The 21,717-nt window shown below is 41.4% G+C and overlaps 1 protein-coding gene across 1 annotated transcript in view; it reads left to right on the forward strand.

Moving 5' to 3' along the window:
* CCDC43 (coiled-coil domain containing 43) overlaps positions 1 to 21,717 on the forward strand; it is a 123,982-nt gene continuing 102,265 nt past the window's right edge. Inside the window, exon 1 of the mRNA XM_086923890.1 lies at positions 1 to 230. Coding sequence (XP_086780016.1) covers positions 72 to 230 — 159 coding nt within the window. The 5' untranslated portion in view covers positions 1 to 71. The remainder of the gene's footprint in view (positions 231 to 21,717) is intronic.

Raw genomic sequence — 21,717 nt, forward strand, 5'->3', positions numbered from 1 at the left:
CATGCTCCTCTCGTTTCTCGACAGTCTGGCAGGCGGCGAGGCCGGCCGGCAGAACACTGTCTCGGTGTGGAATGGAGTCGTCTAGCTTTCAGGAGTGGCTGGGACGGCGGCTAGACGCGCTGGAGATAGATAGCGCTGTGTACACGGCCTATATTCAGGGACTGCTGCGGGAAGAGGAGAGCGACGAGGACAGGCTGGATGCATTGCAGAGCGTTCTGGGTGCCTTCTTGGTGAGGAGGAAGAGAGAGGGCAAGGGAACTATGAGGGGGATTCAAAGGGGGCGGTGGGTCCAAGTTAGATGTGTTTATGTTGATTGGTTTACCGCACAAACACCCTACAGGGTATGGAAGCGCTTGGGCTAGGTGTCTGGTCCCAATATGCTTATATAAGGAGCCAGGTCTTCAGTTTCTTCCCGAACTAAATAAATGGAGGTGGCGCTTATGTGTTGAGGAAGCTCATTTCTTGTCTTGGGTGCTATGTCAGAGAATGAGTGACCTTCAGTCTTGCTTGTGCAGGTGCCGGGCATATGTGCGAGTGAGAGGGGAGGTAGAGCGTGTGTGTCTGGTGGGTTGGTGGAATTGTATGCGGTTGTTCAGGTATTCTGGTCCTGTGTTGTGCAGGGCTTTGTAAGTGTAATTAAGAAGTTTGAATTGGCTGTGCTTGTGAATGGGGTGCCAGTGAAGCTTCCTGAGATGCAGTGTGATTTGGGTGCGGTGTGGGAGGTAGAGTATGCGTTTTGGAGTGGTGTTCTGGATGGGATAGGCGGTCTGTTTAGGAGGTCTGTTAAGGAGTTGTTTAAAGATTCTGGTGTAGTGTGTTGCCATAGTCCAGCCTTCTGGTGATGAGTGCTTGTCTGACGGTTTGTTTGGTGTTCTGAGGCAACCATTTGAAGATCTTCGCATGATGATCTGTAGAATTCTTGCATAGACCATGGGTGTTAGTCCTAATTCCAACAGCAATCAGATAGAATGCCAAGAGGAGGTCTTGTTGCCGAAGACCAGTACTTATGTCTTGTCAGAGTTGAGCTTCAGGCAGTTGGATTGCATCCAGTCTGCTACCATGGTCATTCAGTTGATTAAGCTGATTCTTGTGATGTTCGTCAAGTAGAGGTGAGTTGGGTGTCTTCGGCTTAGGAGATGATGGTGATGTCATGTGATCATATGATGCTGGCGAGTGGTGTCATGTATATGTTGAAAAAAGTGGGGCTGAAGAATGATCCCAGTGCGACACAGCATAACAGTTCCTTGGTCTTTATGTAAAGGATGCCAGCATGACCCTTAAGGATCTTCCCGTGAGGAAGCAACAGATTCTTTTGGGAGCGGATCCTTGTATGCCTATCTCGTGGAGTCTTCTGATGAGGGTGTTGTGAAAGACAGTGTTAAAGGCCATGGAGAGGTTGAGCAGGATGAGGACTGTTGTTTCTCCTCGGTTCAGGATGTTTCGAATGTCATCAGTGGCTGCAACGAGTGCTGTTTCGGTGCTGTGTTTCTTTCTGAATCCTGATTGTGTGTTGTCAAGAAGATGGTGAATGCTGTTATTCTAATCGAATTCCTTTATTTCTTTTAAGCCGACCTTATAGTCTAGCCACTCCGGTGTCGACCAAAGTCTTATTTAAAATGTCAATGGTCTCAGAATCGCATGATGAGCAGTTCTTTTCATGTTCAAATCGAGAATAATTGGTATTAATGATGTACGTACGGGCAGTCTCAACAACGCTCTATAACATTTATTTTCGCCAACCTCGAAGGCCTTTTTGCATGAGGTTCCCCATAATTCAGCTCCGTATAACGCTGAAGATTGGGCTTTATACTTAAATACCTCTAATGCTGGGGAAACAGCCTTACTAAGACTGTTCCCATGTCTTTTCATGATTGGTAGCGTATTTTGTATTAGTCATTTTGCTTTTCTCTATTTGGGTTTTCCATGATAATTTAGTGTCTAATGAAACACCCAAATAACTAAAATTCTGTACGTATTCCAACTTTTGCCCGTTTAATACCAAATTTTCCCGAAAAGTTTTATGTTTGGTCTTCTTAATATTGATCTGGAGGCCTTTGTTGTTGCAATATGTTTGGAACAAATTCATTAAACATTGTAGTCCCTTGGGTGTTTGAGATATTAATTTGGTATCGTCAGCGAAAAGGAGGGTTGGTATCCTTTCTCCCCTTAATTTTGGTGCATCATTTTTGTAACCCTCTAAAAAAAGACGAAATATCGTTGACGAATAGTGAAAATAACGTGAGCGCCAATACGCAGCCTTGGCGAACACCCCTCTTTATGGGGATTGGTCCTGTTAGTTCGCCCCTCGGGCCCCACCTAACCTTAGCATAGTTGTTTTCATGTAATGATCTGTTCCAAAGGTTAACTGGCAGCCCTTGGCAACTCAATGACTCTCCTAACAGATCTCGGGGAATAAGATCAAACGCAGCCTTGATCTACAAAGGCTACATATAAGTGCCCCTTTCTTATATTTACGTACTTCCAACATAGGCAGCAAAATCTAAAGACATGATCTATGGTACTTATTTGGGGTCTAAACCCTGTCTGAAACTTTGAAAGGACTGTGCTTTCCTCAATCCATATGTTCATACGATTTAAAATGTGCCTTGCATAAATCTTTTGTAAAATGTCAATTCAACTGATTGGGCGATAGTTTATTGAATCGCACCTATTGCCCTTTTTAAAAATTGTAAAGATTTCCGGCCCCCCCCCCTCCATGTTTCAGGAAATTCTGCACCCGCTGCTACGGCATTACATAAATAGTTAATGTAGGGGCCCCAGACCCTAATTTCATGCTTATATAAATCTCCCGGGATTTTGTCCAGTCCGGGCGCTTTCCCATTTTTAACTGAATTGATAGCTAATATTATTTCGTTCAAATCAAAATCTAACTTGTCTTCACTTGGACTTAATAATAACCCATCCTTTGATGGAACCCTACCATTCTTTGGCGCTGCATATAGCTTAGTAAAATGCTCAACCCAAGTAGCTTCATCAAGAGAAACCTCTTTTGTTTCTTTTCCTGTTTTATTTCCTTTGACTACAAGTCTCCAGAAGCCCATTTGGTCATTGTTCTTAGCAGCTATGAGCAAGTCTGACCAGTTTTCATCATCCCATGATGTTTTGTCCTTCTCTTGTGTTTTCCTATATTTGAGTCTAGCATCTTTTATATTAGACATGTTCTTATTTTTTATAGCTTGTAGTAATTCAGCCTTAACTTTGCGACAGTCCTTATTATACCAGGGTTTCCGTTCCATCGGGGTTTTTATATCTCCACCAATCTTTTTCGGCATTTTAGTTACCAACGGAACCCGTGCTGTAAGGAACCGCTTATGTAAATCTAAAAATGCATTTTCCTCCAGTGGTATAGTAATATATCTATAAGTATTGGAAAATAAGTTATAAATATTTGCGAATACTTCGCATGCTCCAACATGTGTCCATTTTAGTGAGCGGCGATTGTTACTTATTAAGACATCATCAGAACTTGCATGGACTATCTCGTTACTCTTAGTTGCACAAGGGAGTAATCGATTATGGAACGACAACTGGAGCGGATGATGATCACTCTCTATTCTAGGCAAGATCTTTAAGTCTACTGCATGTGACCAAATATCAAGGATACCATTATGTAATCGATTTTGCTCTGGGAATTACTTCTGCAGAATGTGTGGGCCTTTGGTGTGTCTGATGGTAAGGGTCCATTACATGCTCTCAAACCGTGCCCAGCTGTAAATGTAAAATGTAAAAATGTAAATTGATACTTGTATAGCGCACTGCTCACCCGCAAGGGTCTCAAGGCGCTTGTACGAATACCGCTGTGGAACCCGTCCTGGCTTTCCCTGTGAGGTGTCCACTCCTGGGCACCCCCAGGGTGGAGGCCAGGCATCCTTAGCGTTGTGGGGCCGTTGTGGAGATTAACCACATCGCTGCTGTGGTTATTTTTCCCCTGTGCTGGAAATTGCCATTTTGCTGGTGTCATGACGAGCTCAGCTCGTCATCAGCACAGCTCAACTGTGCCTCATGACGAGCTGAGCTCGTCATGAGCATGGAAGGGGTTAAGCAAGCTATTGCCCAGAGTTGCAGAGTGGGACTCCATGATTAGAATAGGCACCGAGGCGAGAATTATCAGGTCCGTGGAATTTTGAGCCCAAGACCCGCCGAGGCGGGGAATTGAACCCTGGTCCCGGGCTAGACCTCTGCATCAGGGTCTGCCGCTCTAACCATTGAGCCACACTTCTCCACCTCATGATTTGGACCTCTAACACAGTACACAGGACCGGACGAGTGTTATCCAGTGTAGGGATATTATTGGCGCTGTCTTCATCTTCAAAAATATTTCCAAGCCCTGTAACAGGTTCGTAATTACAATTTAAGTCACCACCTATTATTATGCTTGTTTTTGCATCTAATGAATTTAAGATAGATTCCATTTGTTCTATTGTCAGTGACTCTTTTAAAGCTGGGCCAGGTCTGTTATAAACATTATATAGGTACAACACCCTTCTATCCTTTGTTGTTATTTGTATTCAAAATATGTCGCATGAGCTTATACACGATTGGGTAATTCCGATGTCAAGGGATACTTTCACCCATATTACAAGGCCCCCCCGAGGGCCTCCCTCTTGCTGATGGGACTGCATCTACATAAAATGTTTCATACCCTACTCTGTGTGGGGCCTTTAGTGCCCAAGTCTCTTGTAGGAGGCAAATATCACTTGCTTCAATATATTCGTTCCACTCAGGATCACTGGCATTCCTTCCAAGTCCCGCTATGTTCCATGAAATCAAATTTAATTCCAGTGAGTTGTTAACCCTTATGGCTGTCATAGGTTCATCTGTCAACTTATTACTTATATTGAAGGTCCGCTTTACCAGTGGGAGCTCTTCTACCTCCCTCGATATTAGAGTTTGAGTCCCAGATACATTCCCACCCACATCCTGCTCTTTTTCTTCTTCCAATTCATTGTGGGGCGCAGTAATTGGAGCATTAATTTTCTCCTCTAACTCCCTCTCTATGAATGTTGCAGATATTTCCTCCACTGGGACATCTACAAATTGTAGTCAATCAACAGCCTCCAAGGATGATAAATCTTGGTAACTATTGAAAGTAAAAGGGAATAAAATGTTGTTATGGTTTGTTTCCGTACTGCCAGGTCTATAAAAATAATCCAAGGGTAGGGCATAAATACTAGTACTCTGCATCAATATTTCCTCGTGTGCTCTCAACAAATTACGGACTAAATGGGGCCGCCTAAAGTTTATGACAATACAATCTCCTTGTATGTCCTTTGGAGAGTCCCCCACCCACCCACCCTACCCTATGAACCATTAAGATTTTGTTCCTTTTTTGCGGGTTACATTTTTTGAACTTCGAAAGCCAACCCGTAGCTTTATTTCTAAGATTATGCCAATTTTCATTTTGTTCCCTTCTCAGGGCTGGTATACCAGCTAATATTAGGACATAGGGACACACGGCAGGGGGTAGATTTAGAACATCAGAATTAGGAATTAGATCGGTCCCTTTTGGGCTATACACTGTCACCCTAGAGCTGCCCTTCTTGGAATTATCTATTCTATCTTCAATCCGGATGTTAATATTTCTGTGTACCTCCCTGTCCCCTACGGCCTCTACTCTCCCTCCCACAATCCAGCCACTATTTGCTGTTTCAATTCTCACTTCATCTGGGGTTTGTTCATCACAACTGACTTATCTTCCTTTCAGTGTGTATGATCCTAGATTCAGCTAATATTGTTGCCCCTTCTTCAATAGTTCTGTTTCCATCCTCAATTATGGTGCCTAGATGATCTATGACCAGATTTAGCTGGTCGATTTTGCTATCCAAAGCCCTCAGTTTGGTGCCCATGCAATCATTAATTTGGGTCTGCATGGAGTTTAAAGTGGTTTTGAAAATGTCCACCACGGTTTGCTCTACTGCCCCAACCTCTTCGTTTGCTTGGCCTGAACAAGAAGGGTAGTCTATCTCAGTTTGTGTTCCAACGGTCCTGCATAGGAACTCCTCATGTTCTAACTCTTTTATGTTCCCTTTATGTGTTCTCCCTGTTCCCCTTTTTTTTCGCCAATTATTTTCCCCCCTCTTTGCATTCCTGGGTTTTTCTTTTGTCACTCCCACCTTTTTTGGGGCTCGAAGCCTTGTTGATATTCCGGGAGTCGTGGTTTCATCCACATTAGGGGTCCCCGGGACACTTGGTATAAAGTCTATGGCAGAGTTATTGTGAACAGGAAGGGGGGTTACAATACAACTAGTCACGTTTGATTGTGTTACATTGGGTGGCGTTTGTGAGATTAATTCGAGACCTGGGTGGGACAGCAGTTCTGGTACTGTTGGACTTATCAGCTGCTTTCGACACGGTCGACCATAAGATCTTAGTCGACCGTGTCGGAAAGATGGGCATCTGCCTTACAGCAGGAGACCTGCTCGCCTCGTTTCTCACAGACAGAACCCAGGCCGTCACCCTTGGACCTTACCAATCTGCTAAGCTCTCGCTTCCATGTGGGGTGCCTCAAGGCTCATCCCTGAGTCCGACACTATTTAATATCTATGTGTCGGACCTTGCTAATGTCATCAGAGCGCATGGGATGAGCCTAACCTCATATGCGGACGACACGCAATTGGTATTAGCCATTAAGGGTGATGGAGGGGAAGTCGCCCAACGCTTCCAAAATGGAATGACGGAGATAGTAGAGTGGATGGCTACAAATTGCTTGAAACTCAACTCAGAAAAAACTGAGGTAGTTATTTTTGGACCTCTTTCACCAGACTGGTCATCTCATTGGTGGCCTTCCACATTTGGAGCACTTCCAAAGCCAGTGACCAAAGTTAGAAATTTGGGAGTCACCTTTGATGACGGCCTAAATTTCATGGATCATGCAAATAAAGTGGCCTCCACAGCCCACCATAAATTACGCATGATCAGAAAAATTAGTCCGTTCTTGCCAGCAGTCGCCATAAAAACCTTGGTTAGTTCCTTGGTCTTGTCATCACTGGATTATTGCAATGGCCTATTTTTAAATTCGCAGGCTAGGGTTACGAAAAAGTTGCAGTCGATACAAAATGCGGCAACACGCCTGCTCTCCGGAATCCCAAGATTTGCGGCCATTTCAGACACTATCAAACAACTCCACTGGCTGACGATCCAGAATAGGATCAAGTTTAAGTCACTATGTATAGTCTACAAAGCGCTAAATAAGCAAGGCCCACATTTTTTTAACAGACCAACTGGTCCCATATCAACCTTCCCGTCCGCTTCGGTCCTCTAATCTTAACCACCTAATGATTCCCCGCTCTAAAACAGTGTCATGGGGTGATCGTCGCTTCTTGGTCGCTGCTCCAAAACTTTGGAATACCCTGCCCCAAGACATCAGATCAAGTCCCACACTGATCCAGTTTCGTAAGAGACTTAAGACCTGGTTGTTCTCCCAATAGTCCATATGAAACGATGGTAATCTGTTGGAGCAAATAACACCGATCTGAATCTATGCAAATGACTAGCGCCAAGACGCTTGCGGGTATTTTTCGCGCTTTATAAATGCCAATCAATAAATAAAAATAAATAAATAAACTAAATTGTCTATATGTTGGTAACCTTGATGGATCAAGTGACAACCTTCTTTCAGCTAGTTCGATTTCATGAGTAAAAAGCGATTCCGCTCTTATTATAAAAGCATCGAGTGTGCCTACGGCACCCTTCCGCTTACTCCTGATAAGATATTATTCTTATTATAATGAATGTATATATTTGATCACCCCCACAATAGTAATAATAGATGGTAACTATTACAATCCTAAATGCAGTGTGGCAATCAAATCTTGATCTTTGTCCCTCAATACCAATTCAATGCAAATAAAACAGAACCAGCAACTTGTTGAGGTCACAGCCCCGGCTCCACTTGTTTACCCACCAATTAACTGTTGCCTGGTAATGCCTACTACACGCGGGTGTTCAATAACACTAATCTGTCATCTGGTTTTCGCCGCCCTATTATTACTCCTACCTTAATGTACCCCCCCAGGGTCTATTTAATATGAGTAACAATACAATGCAATCCACAGTCTGCAGTCCACAGTCCACAGTTCCTTTTGTCTTACTGGCCCAGTTCGCAACAAGCTTTTAACAGGAGCCAACAAAGTCACAAGGAAGGCCAGTTAACCCCTTGCGTGCGGGGCGTATTTTCCGTCTGTGCTGACTCCGCCTTGCGCGGGCGGAGTCATGACGGAATGGTTCCGTCATCAGCACAGCTCAACCGATGCTGATGACGGAACCGTTCTGTCATCAGCACGCAAGGGGTTAATAGTAAGTGGTGTAACAATGTGGCTTGGAATATTTATTGAGGTGAAGGCAGAGGTGCACTCGTGCATTAAATTTCAATATAAACAATGTAAAAAAAGGGTTCTACACTACCAAATTGTGTTGGCTACACAATGAGTGAAACGCTAAAGAACAGTAGTTAAGAAACTACTGGTAATGAGCACTGTTCCTAGTGGAAACAGACCTGTTTTCCAAGCAATAATGATACTTCAAAGAATTTTTACTCAATTCATCGTTTTATATGTCAATAAAGTTTAGTACCATAAAAACATATCTTATGGAATATCGATAATCACAAGAAATCGTTGTGATTTGTTAAAGCACTATCCAAAACAAGAGTTTTGTTAAATACAAGAAATTAATTAAACAGTCATACTAGTACATAGTATTTTCTAACCGGGTACTCTCATTGTACATCATATAGGCAGTGCCCAATGCATTTCGGAAGAAGGGTACCCACGTGTCCCGAAATGCATTGGGCGCTGCTCAAGTGAAAAAATGATTTTGGAAATATATTTACTATAACATGGTTGTTTGCAAATCAATTTGTTTATGAGTGCTATTACGTGGTGTAGAATCTTGGATTAAACAAAAATATACGTTTAGCAGTCCTTTGCAGACACTTAGCTATACTGATTGCGAAGACGGCATATCTGAAGTGTTGCAGTGTTAGGATAAAGTCCCAAAGCGGCTTATGAAAGTTGAAGGGGGTGATAGAGAAGAGTGACAGGAGAACAAGTGACTTGTGACGTGGAAGATCATGAGGTAGTGATGAACAGGTGGGAATAGGGAATTAATGTGGGAAGCATGGAGGATTGGAGTATAGAAAGAAACATTTGTGTAGATAAGCATTTCTAATTGGTTGCAGTGGTGTCCCAGAGTCCAAATCAAGGAAAATTAGAGAAACTTAAGCAAAAATAGAAAGTATGGTTTAGGGGTGAACATGTGTTGGCGGTTTCACAAACGGGTACAACAAAAGTTGGGCAATTAAGTGAGATGCAAGGATTAGGAGGAAGGGGGCAATTACAGTGCACTGACTAGAAATAGAACTGGTGGAGTGTGAATAATTCAGAAGTGCCTTATGTGTGTGAATGAAGTTGTGTATGATGATTAAATGTAGAGTCCATGGCCCAGATCACAAGTGTGCTGTAAAGGCACTACACAAAGTAGGCCCCATCTACCCAAACAGTTTCATCTCCTTCCACCAACCACCCAGCCACCTGAGCTCTGCAGGACACCTACTCGTACACATCCCACGCTTACACAGAACCCGAGCAGGATGACAAGCTTTCTCTTACATCACTCCTCAAGCATGGAATGACCTCCTACTCCACACCAGAGTCGCCTCCTCTCTTGTTGTATTCCGCTAGAAACGGAAGACTTGGTTGTTCAATTAAACAACCAGGTCTAGGCATGGCTAGGCACATACAGTTCAGTGCCAGGATACCCTCACAGGTGATAACATTCTTTACAAATACACATAATATAATAAAATTCGAATCCAGTTAACCCAGCTTAAGTTTATCAGGGATAAAATGGTTAACAATTAGTAGTAGATACAGAATTTGCTGTGATAGATGCTAACTTCTGCATGCTATGCCCCAGTTTCGACTTAGAACTCAGAATAAAAGGTATTTGCCGGTTCCAGTGAAATCCCTAATGCTTGTCTGCCGCACTTGTGATCAGGTCCTAAAACTCCAATTCCAACATGGGAGCTAAATCATGATCCTTGTGCAAACACTTTTTTTCTGCAGTGATTGCAATTCTGACTGCTGTAATGTTTTCCACATAGGTTAATTAATGGATGTGATGAATACGGAAACTTGCCAAATTTCACTTGGGGAAAATTATATGTAACTACTGATTGCCAAATTTCACTTGGGGAAAATTATATGTAACTACTGAGATATGAAAAATGTTATGCAGCTGGCAACACATTATGCAAGTTTCACCACATTTCTGAGTTAAGTCAAAATATGTGGTGTTTGCTTACTTAGTTCCTACCTATGGTCTGTATAGGCTTGATCTCTGCACAAACCCGTGTTAGTACAGTGGTCATAAAATGTACATACCATGATACATTTTGGCAGGCCAAATCTGCTGTTATTTAACAGAGAGAAAAAAACCTTGTAACTACCACAACAAAGTGATCAGCACCAGAACACAGACTCTCCTCCTGAAACTTGTAAAATGTATCATGTATTTCACCTGATTTAAAGAAGAAGAAAAAAGAAATTCAGCCCCTGCGGAGTCTGATTTTGTCCCGTCTACCCGGCTGTTGGTATTTACAGCACTGGGAAATAACTTGATCCACTAATTATGTGCTTATAATCCGAGCCCAAAAGGTGTGCTGGGGCACAAGGTTTGTCTGGGTTTGCTCACTACACACAATATTCGAGCAAGTCTAGAAGCTCCACTTAATAGACGTTACAGAATGCTGGTTTCCATTCGTTCTTGTGGTAAACTAAAATGACTGCCACTTTGCACCCAAATGTCACTACTGAAAAGTAATACCTTGCGAACTGCCATGTTTTCTCGTCCTCTGAGCCCTGGCAACCCACATAAGACTACAAATAGCCATCTGCTTTACAGTGACCATGAATAACCACCTGCCTCTGAAGCAAGTGGCTGTGCTATGTGACACCATCGAATCTTGTTTTAGCACATGCCCCATAGAGGCGTCCCTGATTACTAAGAGTTCCCACCAGACAACAGCTACACATCAGTTTTGGTTTAAGGTTGGAAAGCCTTCCATCTCCTTTGCTTAAACGCTGGTGTAATTTTTTGCATTGTTATTGCTCAAAATTCCTATTTAAATTCTTAGTTGGTAAAAAGACATGTTTTTCTTTTACATCGAGTAGGTTATTTTCATGGCATGCCTGTTTATTTGATAATTGTATAGGTGAGAGATTTGAAGGTTTGCGGTGCAGATGTTTATAAAGAATACTTTACCCTCGATCCTCTGCAGTAATAGAAATCTTATCGCACAGACCAAGTCCTTTCCATAAGCCAGGAATTGTTAAAAGTTCATGGACACTTAGTAGATAAATGGTGATAATGTTGTAAATACAGTCCCTTATATGTGTATGGCACATTACCACATTTCCATGATTTTTATTACAGAGAGTAAGCCGACTTTGTCACCCTTCTGTGGCTCCCCCCTTATATGGTAACCAGTGTGCCTGGACTTGGTCTCGGATTTACCCCAAAGGTTGTCCACCCACGCGAGTCTTAATGACTCTGGATCAGGGCCAAGGGAGCAGGGGTTACCGGGAACAGTTCATATTAACCTTGCTTTCTTCTCCCACAACTCGGTGTACAAGAAGTTATGTCTGCCTTACATACTGGCTCTATGTTTTGTTGAATTTTATAAAACACCTCCTCCTGGTGTTCGTCTTTTTAGACTGCATTTGGTTCAAAATGCAAATGATAGTTTGAATAGTAGTTAAATTGGTTTCTTGTGTAGGACTTTATATAGCTTTCAGGCCGCTTCGCAGCCTTGGAACATGCAGGGAGCAGAATAGATCGAAAGGAGAGGGGAGAATGAGGAGGTGACTCATCAATGGATGAACACATGCAAAAATGCTCGCTTCAGATGAAGCTTATTGATTGTGTATTATGGTTAGGCATTTGTAGTGCTAGTTGTGAAAGGGGGACTATTCATCGTCACTCTGGGCTTCTGGTTGTGCAGAAACACCCTGAACTTGCCATAGGGCGCTGAAGCCCAGACACAGGTACTCAACTATCCTATACAGCTGTAGACTGGGCTTCCATCGCTCAAAGTCTGTGAAACCACTGCCTGTGTACCTCACCATGGGCATGAGCTCATGTTTAAGCAGAAACCACCTGCTCGTTTTGCTCTCGGAATTCTTGTGAAGGTCTGGATCATATGAGAGGATGGCTTTTGGCACAAGCTTATTTTTGAGACACATCACCCATGCACAGCATCCTCCTCCTCAAAATAAGCATACACCTCACACTATTCCTCTATGTAGCCTACCTTCTTTTACATATATCTCCACGAACCTGCTTTCAGGACAATTACGCTCTTTGGATGTCCTTAGTGTTCAGACATGAGGTACTGTGGGTAGGATGTATAAATAAAACCCTGTTGCCTCTGAGAGTATGTAATGTCTATTGACGAGTTTTGACACACTGATACTGGCTATCTAGAGAAGCACTCCAGCATTAAACTCTCACTCCGAGAAGTATCCTCAGCTCTCTATTAAAATTAATTTGCTTCTTTATGCTGCACACTTGTGTAGTGCACCGTTGTCAGTGGACCATTGACACTACTTGGAGTGTTTAATCTTGGTAATGAGGTAACCCAAACTGCAAGGAGCTGCTCTGATCAATACTTTTATCTTCCCAGAATGAAAGAGATTTGGAGGGCGTTTTTGAAAATAAGACCTCTGCATGGCTTTGTGTAGCTGTGCAAGCCTACACTTTATTCTGGCCTGCTCTGATTTTCTTCCAATCAAAAATCTATTGTGCCACTAGTATTGCACTGTCTTTTGACAAGAACTAGATGACGCAAGAGCCTAGTTGTGCGGAACGGATGTATGCTTAAAGTGTACCCATTCACAGTGCAGTTGGCTACTACATCTAATAGCTATGTATGGGGTAAACCTACTTTCAGGAGGATTGGGGGAAGCTTAGGCGCCCTTATGCTATTTCAGTCGTTACTTTCATTTTTTCATACCCCAGTCAACTTGATAAAATCCTCTTGGGGAAAACTGCTGTAAGGGAATGAGAGGTGAATTACAGGGTATCAATGCCTGACTCATCCCCCTGACGCAGGTAGGGTCAAATGTGCCATGCTAACCAGATTACCTGGATTTACGTTATACACCTGTCTTAAAGGACAGATGAGTAAGAAGTTTGATGTTGAAATATGAGCAGAACAAATGGAGGTGGTCATACCTTTAGGGTTATCTGCATCCAGGGAGTCCTGTTGTATTCAGTAGCAAGCTTTATCCCACGCTGCCAGCATATTGGACTTTCTTTTGGATATGTTCGGCTTGGATGGAGATCTGTGCCAGCAAAGAAATAAGTAAAGCCCTAGTCTACATAGCTCATCATTGTGCCTGTTTTATCACTGGTTTATCATTCATCAGCGCCTGACTCTAACCATGCCTACCCTTCAAACATAGAGCTGAATCCCAAACCCAGGTATTAAACTAGCCTAGGCTGCTCTACACTGCGCTCCCACCACTCAGTATCTGTTAAACCACTGTGCTTGCAGCTCAACAAGAGCAAGAACTCATGTTTCAGCAGAAAAACCCATGCTCACTTTGCGGTGGGACTAATTGTGCAAGTCTGGATCCATATGAGAAGATGGCTTTTGTCACATGCCTGTTTTTGAGACACACTGCCCATGCACAGCATACTCCTCTTCAAAATAGGTAGATACCTCACACTACTCCTCTAAACATCCTATCTTATTTCACATATATCTCCACTAACCTGTTCCAGCAATGTAGTTTACTGAGTCAACCCCATATTTATGCCAGACTTCAACATGGAGACAGATCTGCAAAGCCCAACATAGACTCCGGTGCTGGCTGGAATTCGACCTTCCAACTCGGAGCCAGGGCCTGCTATTTTCGACAGACTTGGAGAAGATGATGGTCTGGAATATCTGAGGATCCTTACGGCTGCAGCAACCCAATTGATGAGGCCAAAGATAATTGGTATGAGGAACTTGCGGATGCCAGTGGTCTGGACACCTTCCCAGACACTGGCCTGGCCTCTCCTCCTACTGTGGCTACTAAAGAAGAGCGTTCCTTTGTTGTGGTGGTGAGAAGGGTGGCTGCATGTGTGGACCTTTTGATGCCCTCGGTGGCAGTCTGGATGGATGTCTTTTCGAAGGGCTTCAACCACGAGTCGCCTCAGAATCTGTCCTCCCAATGCGCTATACAACTCAACATAACAGAACACCCCACACTAGTGAGTCTGGTTATCCAGGCCTCCACATCTAAGTTCAACTTTGGCGCGTTCCCTACCACTAACAAGACAAGAAAAAAAACACCTACCCCGTCAAGGTTCAAAAAAGCTTACCACTCTACTGCCATTTATATTGAAACCAACAGTATTCAAAGTATAGACCATATTAAATTTAACCCCTTTGCTGCCAGAACTTGATGCCAAGCCCTTTTTTGGCTATTTTTGGTAGTTTACTCTTGGCCCTATATCTTATTGTCCATATAAGGTATTCATGCCAAATTTGCATTCTTTTTTTCGAACATCAGTAGGATTCTAAAGGTACCCAGGCCTTGTGGATTCCCTTGGAGAAGACTGAGAAATTAGGCAAAATACAGCAACATTTTATGTTTTATGGGAAAAAAGTGCTGCAGAAGACAGCGTCATGTTATTTTTCCCTGCAACTGGTATCAATGAAGGGTCTGTGGTGCTAAAATCACAATCTTCCCAGCTTTCAGAAACAGGCAGGCTTTTGTCAGAAAACCAAACTTTTCTACACAGTTTTAGCATTTAATTGGGACATAGCCTAATTTCCTATTTGTTTGTGCTTTAAACCTCCTTCCAGTTAGTGGTAGACATGGGTGTGAGACAATAATGGATCCCAAAAAGCTATACAATTCTGAAAAGAAGACAACATTCTGAATTCGTATAATGGTTATTTGTGTAGATCCTTCAAGGTTTTCCTAAAGAAAGTAACAGTTGAAATAAAAGAAATATTGAAATTGAGTTGAAAAAAACAGCCATTTGTTCCTACATTTTCACCTGTAACTTCTTCTAACTAGGCTAGATTTTTTTAAAGGAATATACTGTTACGTCCACTGGACCCTTCTGGTTGCGGGGATATATCAGGTTTGTAGGTTCACTAAGTACCTGAGGTACCCAGAGCCAATAACTGAGCTGTAACTTGCAATTGTTTTTCATTGTGTACCAAGTATACAGCAATTCATTTGGTAAAGGATAAAGTGTGAAATATTGGTCTCAAGGAAACCTATCTATTTCTGAAATTGGCACAAGATATGGAGTTTAGAAGCTGTGGTTTTGCACATCTCTGAATTTGTGGGTAGCCATACCAGCATGTGAATTAGGGGGCATTTTTCAAAATGCCCTTTTTTACACATTCTAACATTTGGAAGGCAAAACTGCATAGAAGGACAACTGGTAATAACACTTGTTCTACTACTATTATCTGTTCCACTAAATCTCCCAATCCAAACCGACTTGTGTTGGTAGGCCTAATGCCCTTGACAGGAAATGGGTCAAAACGCAACATGGACACATCACATTTTTCCACTGAAAACCGACCCTTTTTTTTACAATGTGCTTAGCTGTGGATTTTGAGCCCTAGCTCAGCAGGCACCTAGCGCAACCTAGCTAACCTGTACATTTTTTTAAACTAGACACCACAGGGAATTCAGAATGGGGTGACTTGTGGGGCTTTCACCATGTTACCAAGAATACCTTGCTGACCTCAAAATTTGTAAAAAAAAAGAAGAAAAAAAAGAAAAGGAAAAAACACATTTCTGTGATGGAAAGTTCTGGAATCTGCCGGGAGCCACAAACTTCCACCCACCCAGCATTCCCCCAAGTGTGCTGATAAAAATGGTACCCGCGAACGGAAACGGCCAATGTGGACACATACACAGACAAAAATTTCAGAGGCGTACTGTAAATGCTGCACCTCAGTCCAAATAACTCAGTTAATGTCCGGTGCACAATTATTCGGGCACTTGCAGCTGTTGGGTGCCACTGAGAACCAGATACAGAACTCTATCAACAATGTACTAGTAAAGAAATCCACATTAAATTTGATTGTTCCATAATCCTCTTATTAGTGATATGTAAAATACAAGTTAAAATCCAGCCAACGTGTCCTATGTTACTAAGGAACTTCATCAGGGCTGAAAATATTCACACAAAGACTAAATAAATAAATAAATAAATAAATATATATATATATATATATATATATTCGGCTCACGGTTTCCACCAGACTTTGCACGAAGGAAAGAAACCACGCACTCCGGGGGTCGTTTTCAGTTACTTTATTTTCTGGTTTGCAACATGCTCGAGTGCAACGAGTGCTCCTGAATACCTGCAGGGACTCGAGCTGGATATATATATATATATATATATATATATATATATATATATGAGCAGAACAATCTTCAAGAAAACCACACTTCTGTGGACACGAAGACACGGACCCAAATGGCTGCAGTCAAGGAGATTTTATTTAAAACCCCTCCGGTTACGCGTTTCGAGCAACTTGTGCTCTTGGTCACACACCGCGCACCTGGTCAGCTTCAAATTTATACATTTTTTCTATCAGTGATGCTCCACCCAATGACGTGAGTTGCAAAGGTGTAGACATAGAAAAAAGACGTATTTCATTATGAAAATACGTGCACACCTCTATATACAATCAAAACATATATCAGAGTTGATGATCTTTAAAAAATTATATCTGCATGAATGCAAGTTAAATCGTCTTTTAAACCATAGCCATGTACATAGAAAAGTTTTACATAAGCACATATCAGTCCTACACACTAAAGTACCCAATAAATTCAAATCCATCTATATACAAATAGAAAAATATATATATCTCTTTCTAAGTACAAAAATATAATGTTGTACACAAAATATATACATATATATGCCAAATCCTATACATATATACATATTTATATATTACAAAAATACACACTATTTTCTTATTTACAAAATCTATATCATTCCTAATTTACATGAGGTTACATAGGACCAATGGACACCTAAATGTGTGTAATTCAGGAAAATGAATGGCATCAAAATATACATGTGCTCATGGTATGTCAACGCTGATATTGGATAACCCACTAGTGATAACTCTTACTGTGATCTACATTTAAAAATATAGTGAAAGTGCACCCTCGTAAAAAAATAATAAAAACATGTAAATGGTCAACTAACCTTCGTTAGTATCACAATTATTCTACACAAGGATAGAGAGATAATATATACAAGAAGGAAATATTGCATCAAGGTCCAAATGATAAATGAATCTTTCGTAGACTCCCATGTGATGCCTGGCCGGCACCATCTGGTATCAGTTGTTATATTCAGATAAGACCTTGAAGAAAAAGATACAGAAAAAAACCCCATATAAGAAAAATCGGATAAGTGGGACTACAGCAAATGATGCAAATCTTCAGTGGTGTTCAGCCCATTAGGGTACTTGCTGTCTAGTTCGATTATATATTCGGTTTCCTTTTTACGCAACAGCTTTTCTCGGTCACCTCCTCGGATGAGGGGCGCAACCACATCAATAACATAATATGATAGATTGGACAAATCGTTATTATGAGTGGACTTGAAATGCCGTGCTACTGGGTACGTGTTGTCATTGTTAACAATCGCACGTAAGTGTTGCAAGATCCTGGCGTGCACCTGTAGTTTGGTACTGCCCACATATCGTAGGCCACAGGTGCACGTCAGGACGTATATTGCAAACTCACTGTGACAGTTAAAGTACCCTCGAATGGCTTTCCTCCTAGAGCTGAAAGGTGTAAAATAGTATGATGTATTTACACCGAATTTACATGCCCTGCACGAGGAACATTTATAGAAACCTTTTTGTTTTAGCCAAGCGCTACCATTTCCTAGTTCAGGGCTATTTTTGACCAGACAGTTATGCATACTCGGTGCTCTTTTGTACGTAATGGTCGGTGCACTGGGGATAATATCACCCAGGACACTGTCAGTACGCAAAATGGACCAGTGCTTCCTCACAATGGATCTGATTTGTTTCTCTTGTTTGCTGAATGTTAATACAAGGCGAGGTGCAGGGTTCTCTGATTCCATATCAACGATTTCAGAAGACAGAAGCGATTCCTGAGACTTGGCTCGACATATATATATATTCCACTGCGCATGGGATTTTAATTGTCCATGAAGAAAGCCTGGCCACTGAGGTCAGAAACACTGCATACTACAAAGACCAGAAGGCCGTGAGAGGGCCAGGCCCATCTGGGCGGGGACTGTTGAATATTTAACGTGCAATTGAACAGTGCTTTCATTCAATGAAGACGTGCCACTGACGAAGGGACTCAGACTCCTGAAACGCGTTTGGCGATTCATTCATAGATGTCTGTTCTGTCTTTTCTGCCTGCTTGCAAAACTGCCATTAAATTTTTAGCGAATTGTGTCCTTGGGCCATCACTACTTTTTGGGGCTACCTGCTTGTTGTGTGTATATATGTGTGTGTATGTATGTATGTATATATATATATATATATATAGTTGCACTAACTATATATCGCGCACCCGCAATCCACTGCTGATGATGTCACATATTACATCATTCATGACATGGTCAGTGACATCACTGATGACATCTCAAATGACATCACTGATGACATCACTGATGATATCATTCATGTGATAATACGATGAACCTCTTCAGACTCTAATATAACCTTAGATACAATCAGTGTAAACAGACACTCACAGACTGTCACTCATCCATGGAGTTAATCACACACCTAGTCAGTCATGCAAAGAATCAATCACACCTCCATTTCCTCAACTATACAGTTATACAAACTTTACTTATTCAAACATATACTAACACATATTTACTCTCTTATACAATCCCTGATACAAGTTCACAATGATCCATACAGCCACTCACACATTCACTGGCTCTTATGCACAGTTATTTATATATGTCAACTCTCACATGTACTGTGTTTTACATATGTACTTACTTTGACATGTAGCACTGAGATATCCATTCACTCACCAATACACTCATGCACACAGTCAACCGCCCATACAGCTGTTTCCACATGCACTTTTGAAACCATACATCTAGTGAATCAACTGCTCACACATCTATGCACAGAGTCATACACCTCCCAGCCACCCACACACACACGCAGTCTCCCATACAAATACTTGGGCAACCAATCAGTAACCCATATAGTTACTCATATAGCTACTTATCAACACATGCAACAGTTTACAGAACAACAGACATAATGATGCACAAATTAAGACAGTTTAGTCACTAACCCATGCACTCAGTGAGACACATTTAATCACTCACTCATACAGTCAGTCATGCACCTACTAAATCCTTCATCCAGACACTTATACATCCACTCATTCTTCAATATGTAAGACATATTTTAACTTTACAGAAACATAGTCACTGGATGTTGTCATCAGTGATGTCATCAGTGATGTCGTTTGAGATGTCATCAGTGATGTCATCAGTGATGTCACTGACCATGTCATGAATGATGTAATGTGACATCATCAGCAGTGGATTGCGGGTGCGCGATATATAGTTAGTGCAACTAACTATATATGGAATTTCAATGGTTTTGTGTGAGTAAAATAAGGTTTTGTAAATGCGAATTCCTAACTATATATGGTCTATAACCTATGGTTTTTCAGTGAATTTTCAAGGTTTTGTAAATGCTAATTCCTAACTATATATGGTCTATAACCTATGGTTTTTTCAGTGAATATATATATATATATATATATATATATATATATATATATATCTGGAAACACTCGAACCACTTCCTGAATTCTCCAGCGGCAAACAGGCGAGGAAAGAGACGCAGACCTCCGGAGCTTCAAGTGGGCAATATTTTATTTCAGTGACCCAACACAACGCGTTTCAAGCCCGTAAGCCCTTGATCACGTGTCACAAAATTGCATACACCGTGGTTTCAATTTAAAGTGCAAAAAGCGCCCCTCCTACTGTTTACATCACAGACCACATGTGTAAGAACATGGAAAAAATACTGTGCATTGTAGCTTTCTTTTTTTGTGTAACAATGTAACTGCTTGTAAAATGAAACGGAATATCACATTTGGCATATTAAACACATTTATACAAGTAATCTAAAAATTGAATTTCATTAGTTAAAATATGCCACAGAACTTATAAAAAATAAATATAGTTATAGTTCTTTGTATTTTAAAATTTTCTTTTTACAAAAAGGTAAACCAACCTTTATCTATTACCGTATTTGCAAGCAGTAATTCAGGGAAAAATAAATAACCGGTTAAATCCGTTTTATCAAAATACCCTGTACAAAAGCTGAACTGTTATCCGTTGAAATCAACCTCTAAAACAGTTTTTTTAAATTTGTACACATACATAGTCTATAACTATGGAGAGGGTTCAAAAAAGTGCTTATAAGTGCATCCCTTACAAAATAGTAAAGTGCAAGTGCAAAGAAAATGGTGCAAATTTCTCTAAATAATCAAATTTGGATCGAAGGGTCTGATTTGCCATTGACCACAAGAATATATGTAAATAAATTCAAGGCAAATATAGGTATTCGTAAAAACATCCCAAAATCATTTGATTATAAAAACAGTGATTTACACTTCATTGTTTTTTTAAAAGAGAGAAATTCTACATGAGGGAGGAATATGTGCATGCTATATACATGTATTATATTTACAAGGACAAATTTATATATATACACATATACACACACAAGACTGGGGTACAAGAACCAACGGGGTTAAGACCATGCTGTAACTAGTTTGTTATTACAGAAAACTCCGCATGTCTTCCGTCGTGTTCAACCCATTGGGCCATTTGCAATCTAAGTCCAAGATATACTTGGTCTCTAATTGCCGGAGTTGGCGTTCTCTATTGCCCCCTCTTCTCTTTTTATTTACAGCGTCAATTACATAGTAAGAAAGACAGTTTGTTGTTCGCATGCACTTTCTTAAAATGTCTTGCAACAGGATATGTTGCATCGCTGTGTAAAATGGCCCTAATATGCTGCAAAATCCTGACGTGCACCTGTAGCTTCGTGCTACCCACATAGCGTAGCCCACAGGTGCACGTCAGGACATATACGGCATATTCGGTCTTGCACGTGTAATTGCCAGTTATAGGGTTGGAAGTAGTCTTGAAGGGCGTGTGATATGAGGTCATGTTGCATCCAAATTTGCACGCTCTACATGTGGAACATTTAGTGAACCCTTTCTTTGTAGGCATCCAAGTAGTGACTTTTTTAATCTCAGGGGATCCTTTATCCAGTCTACTGCCCATAGTGCTGCTCCTTCTAAAGGTGATTGTAGGTTTGGCAGCTATCCTAGTTTGTAGGATGTTGTCTGTCAGAACTACAGGCCAATGCCTATTTATGATGGACCTGATCTGACGTTCCTCTCTGTTAAAAGTAGTAATTAACCTAGGAGTGTCTGGTGTCTGATCTGGGCTGGTAACACCGGCTGAGTTGGGGCATTGTTCCTCTGTGAAAAGACTGCTTCTAGGTCTAGTTTTGGCCTTTTCTTCTGCCTCCCTGATTATTTTGGAAGAGTATCCTCTGTCTTTTAATCTGATTATTAAATCAGATTTACACTTTTCAAATTGTTCCTCATTGCT

This window comes from Lissotriton vulgaris, chromosome 5 (assembly GCF_964263255.1).
Source record: "Lissotriton vulgaris chromosome 5, aLisVul1.2, whole genome shotgun sequence".
Classification (NCBI taxonomy): domain Eukaryota; kingdom Metazoa; phylum Chordata; class Amphibia; order Caudata; family Salamandridae; genus Lissotriton; species Lissotriton vulgaris.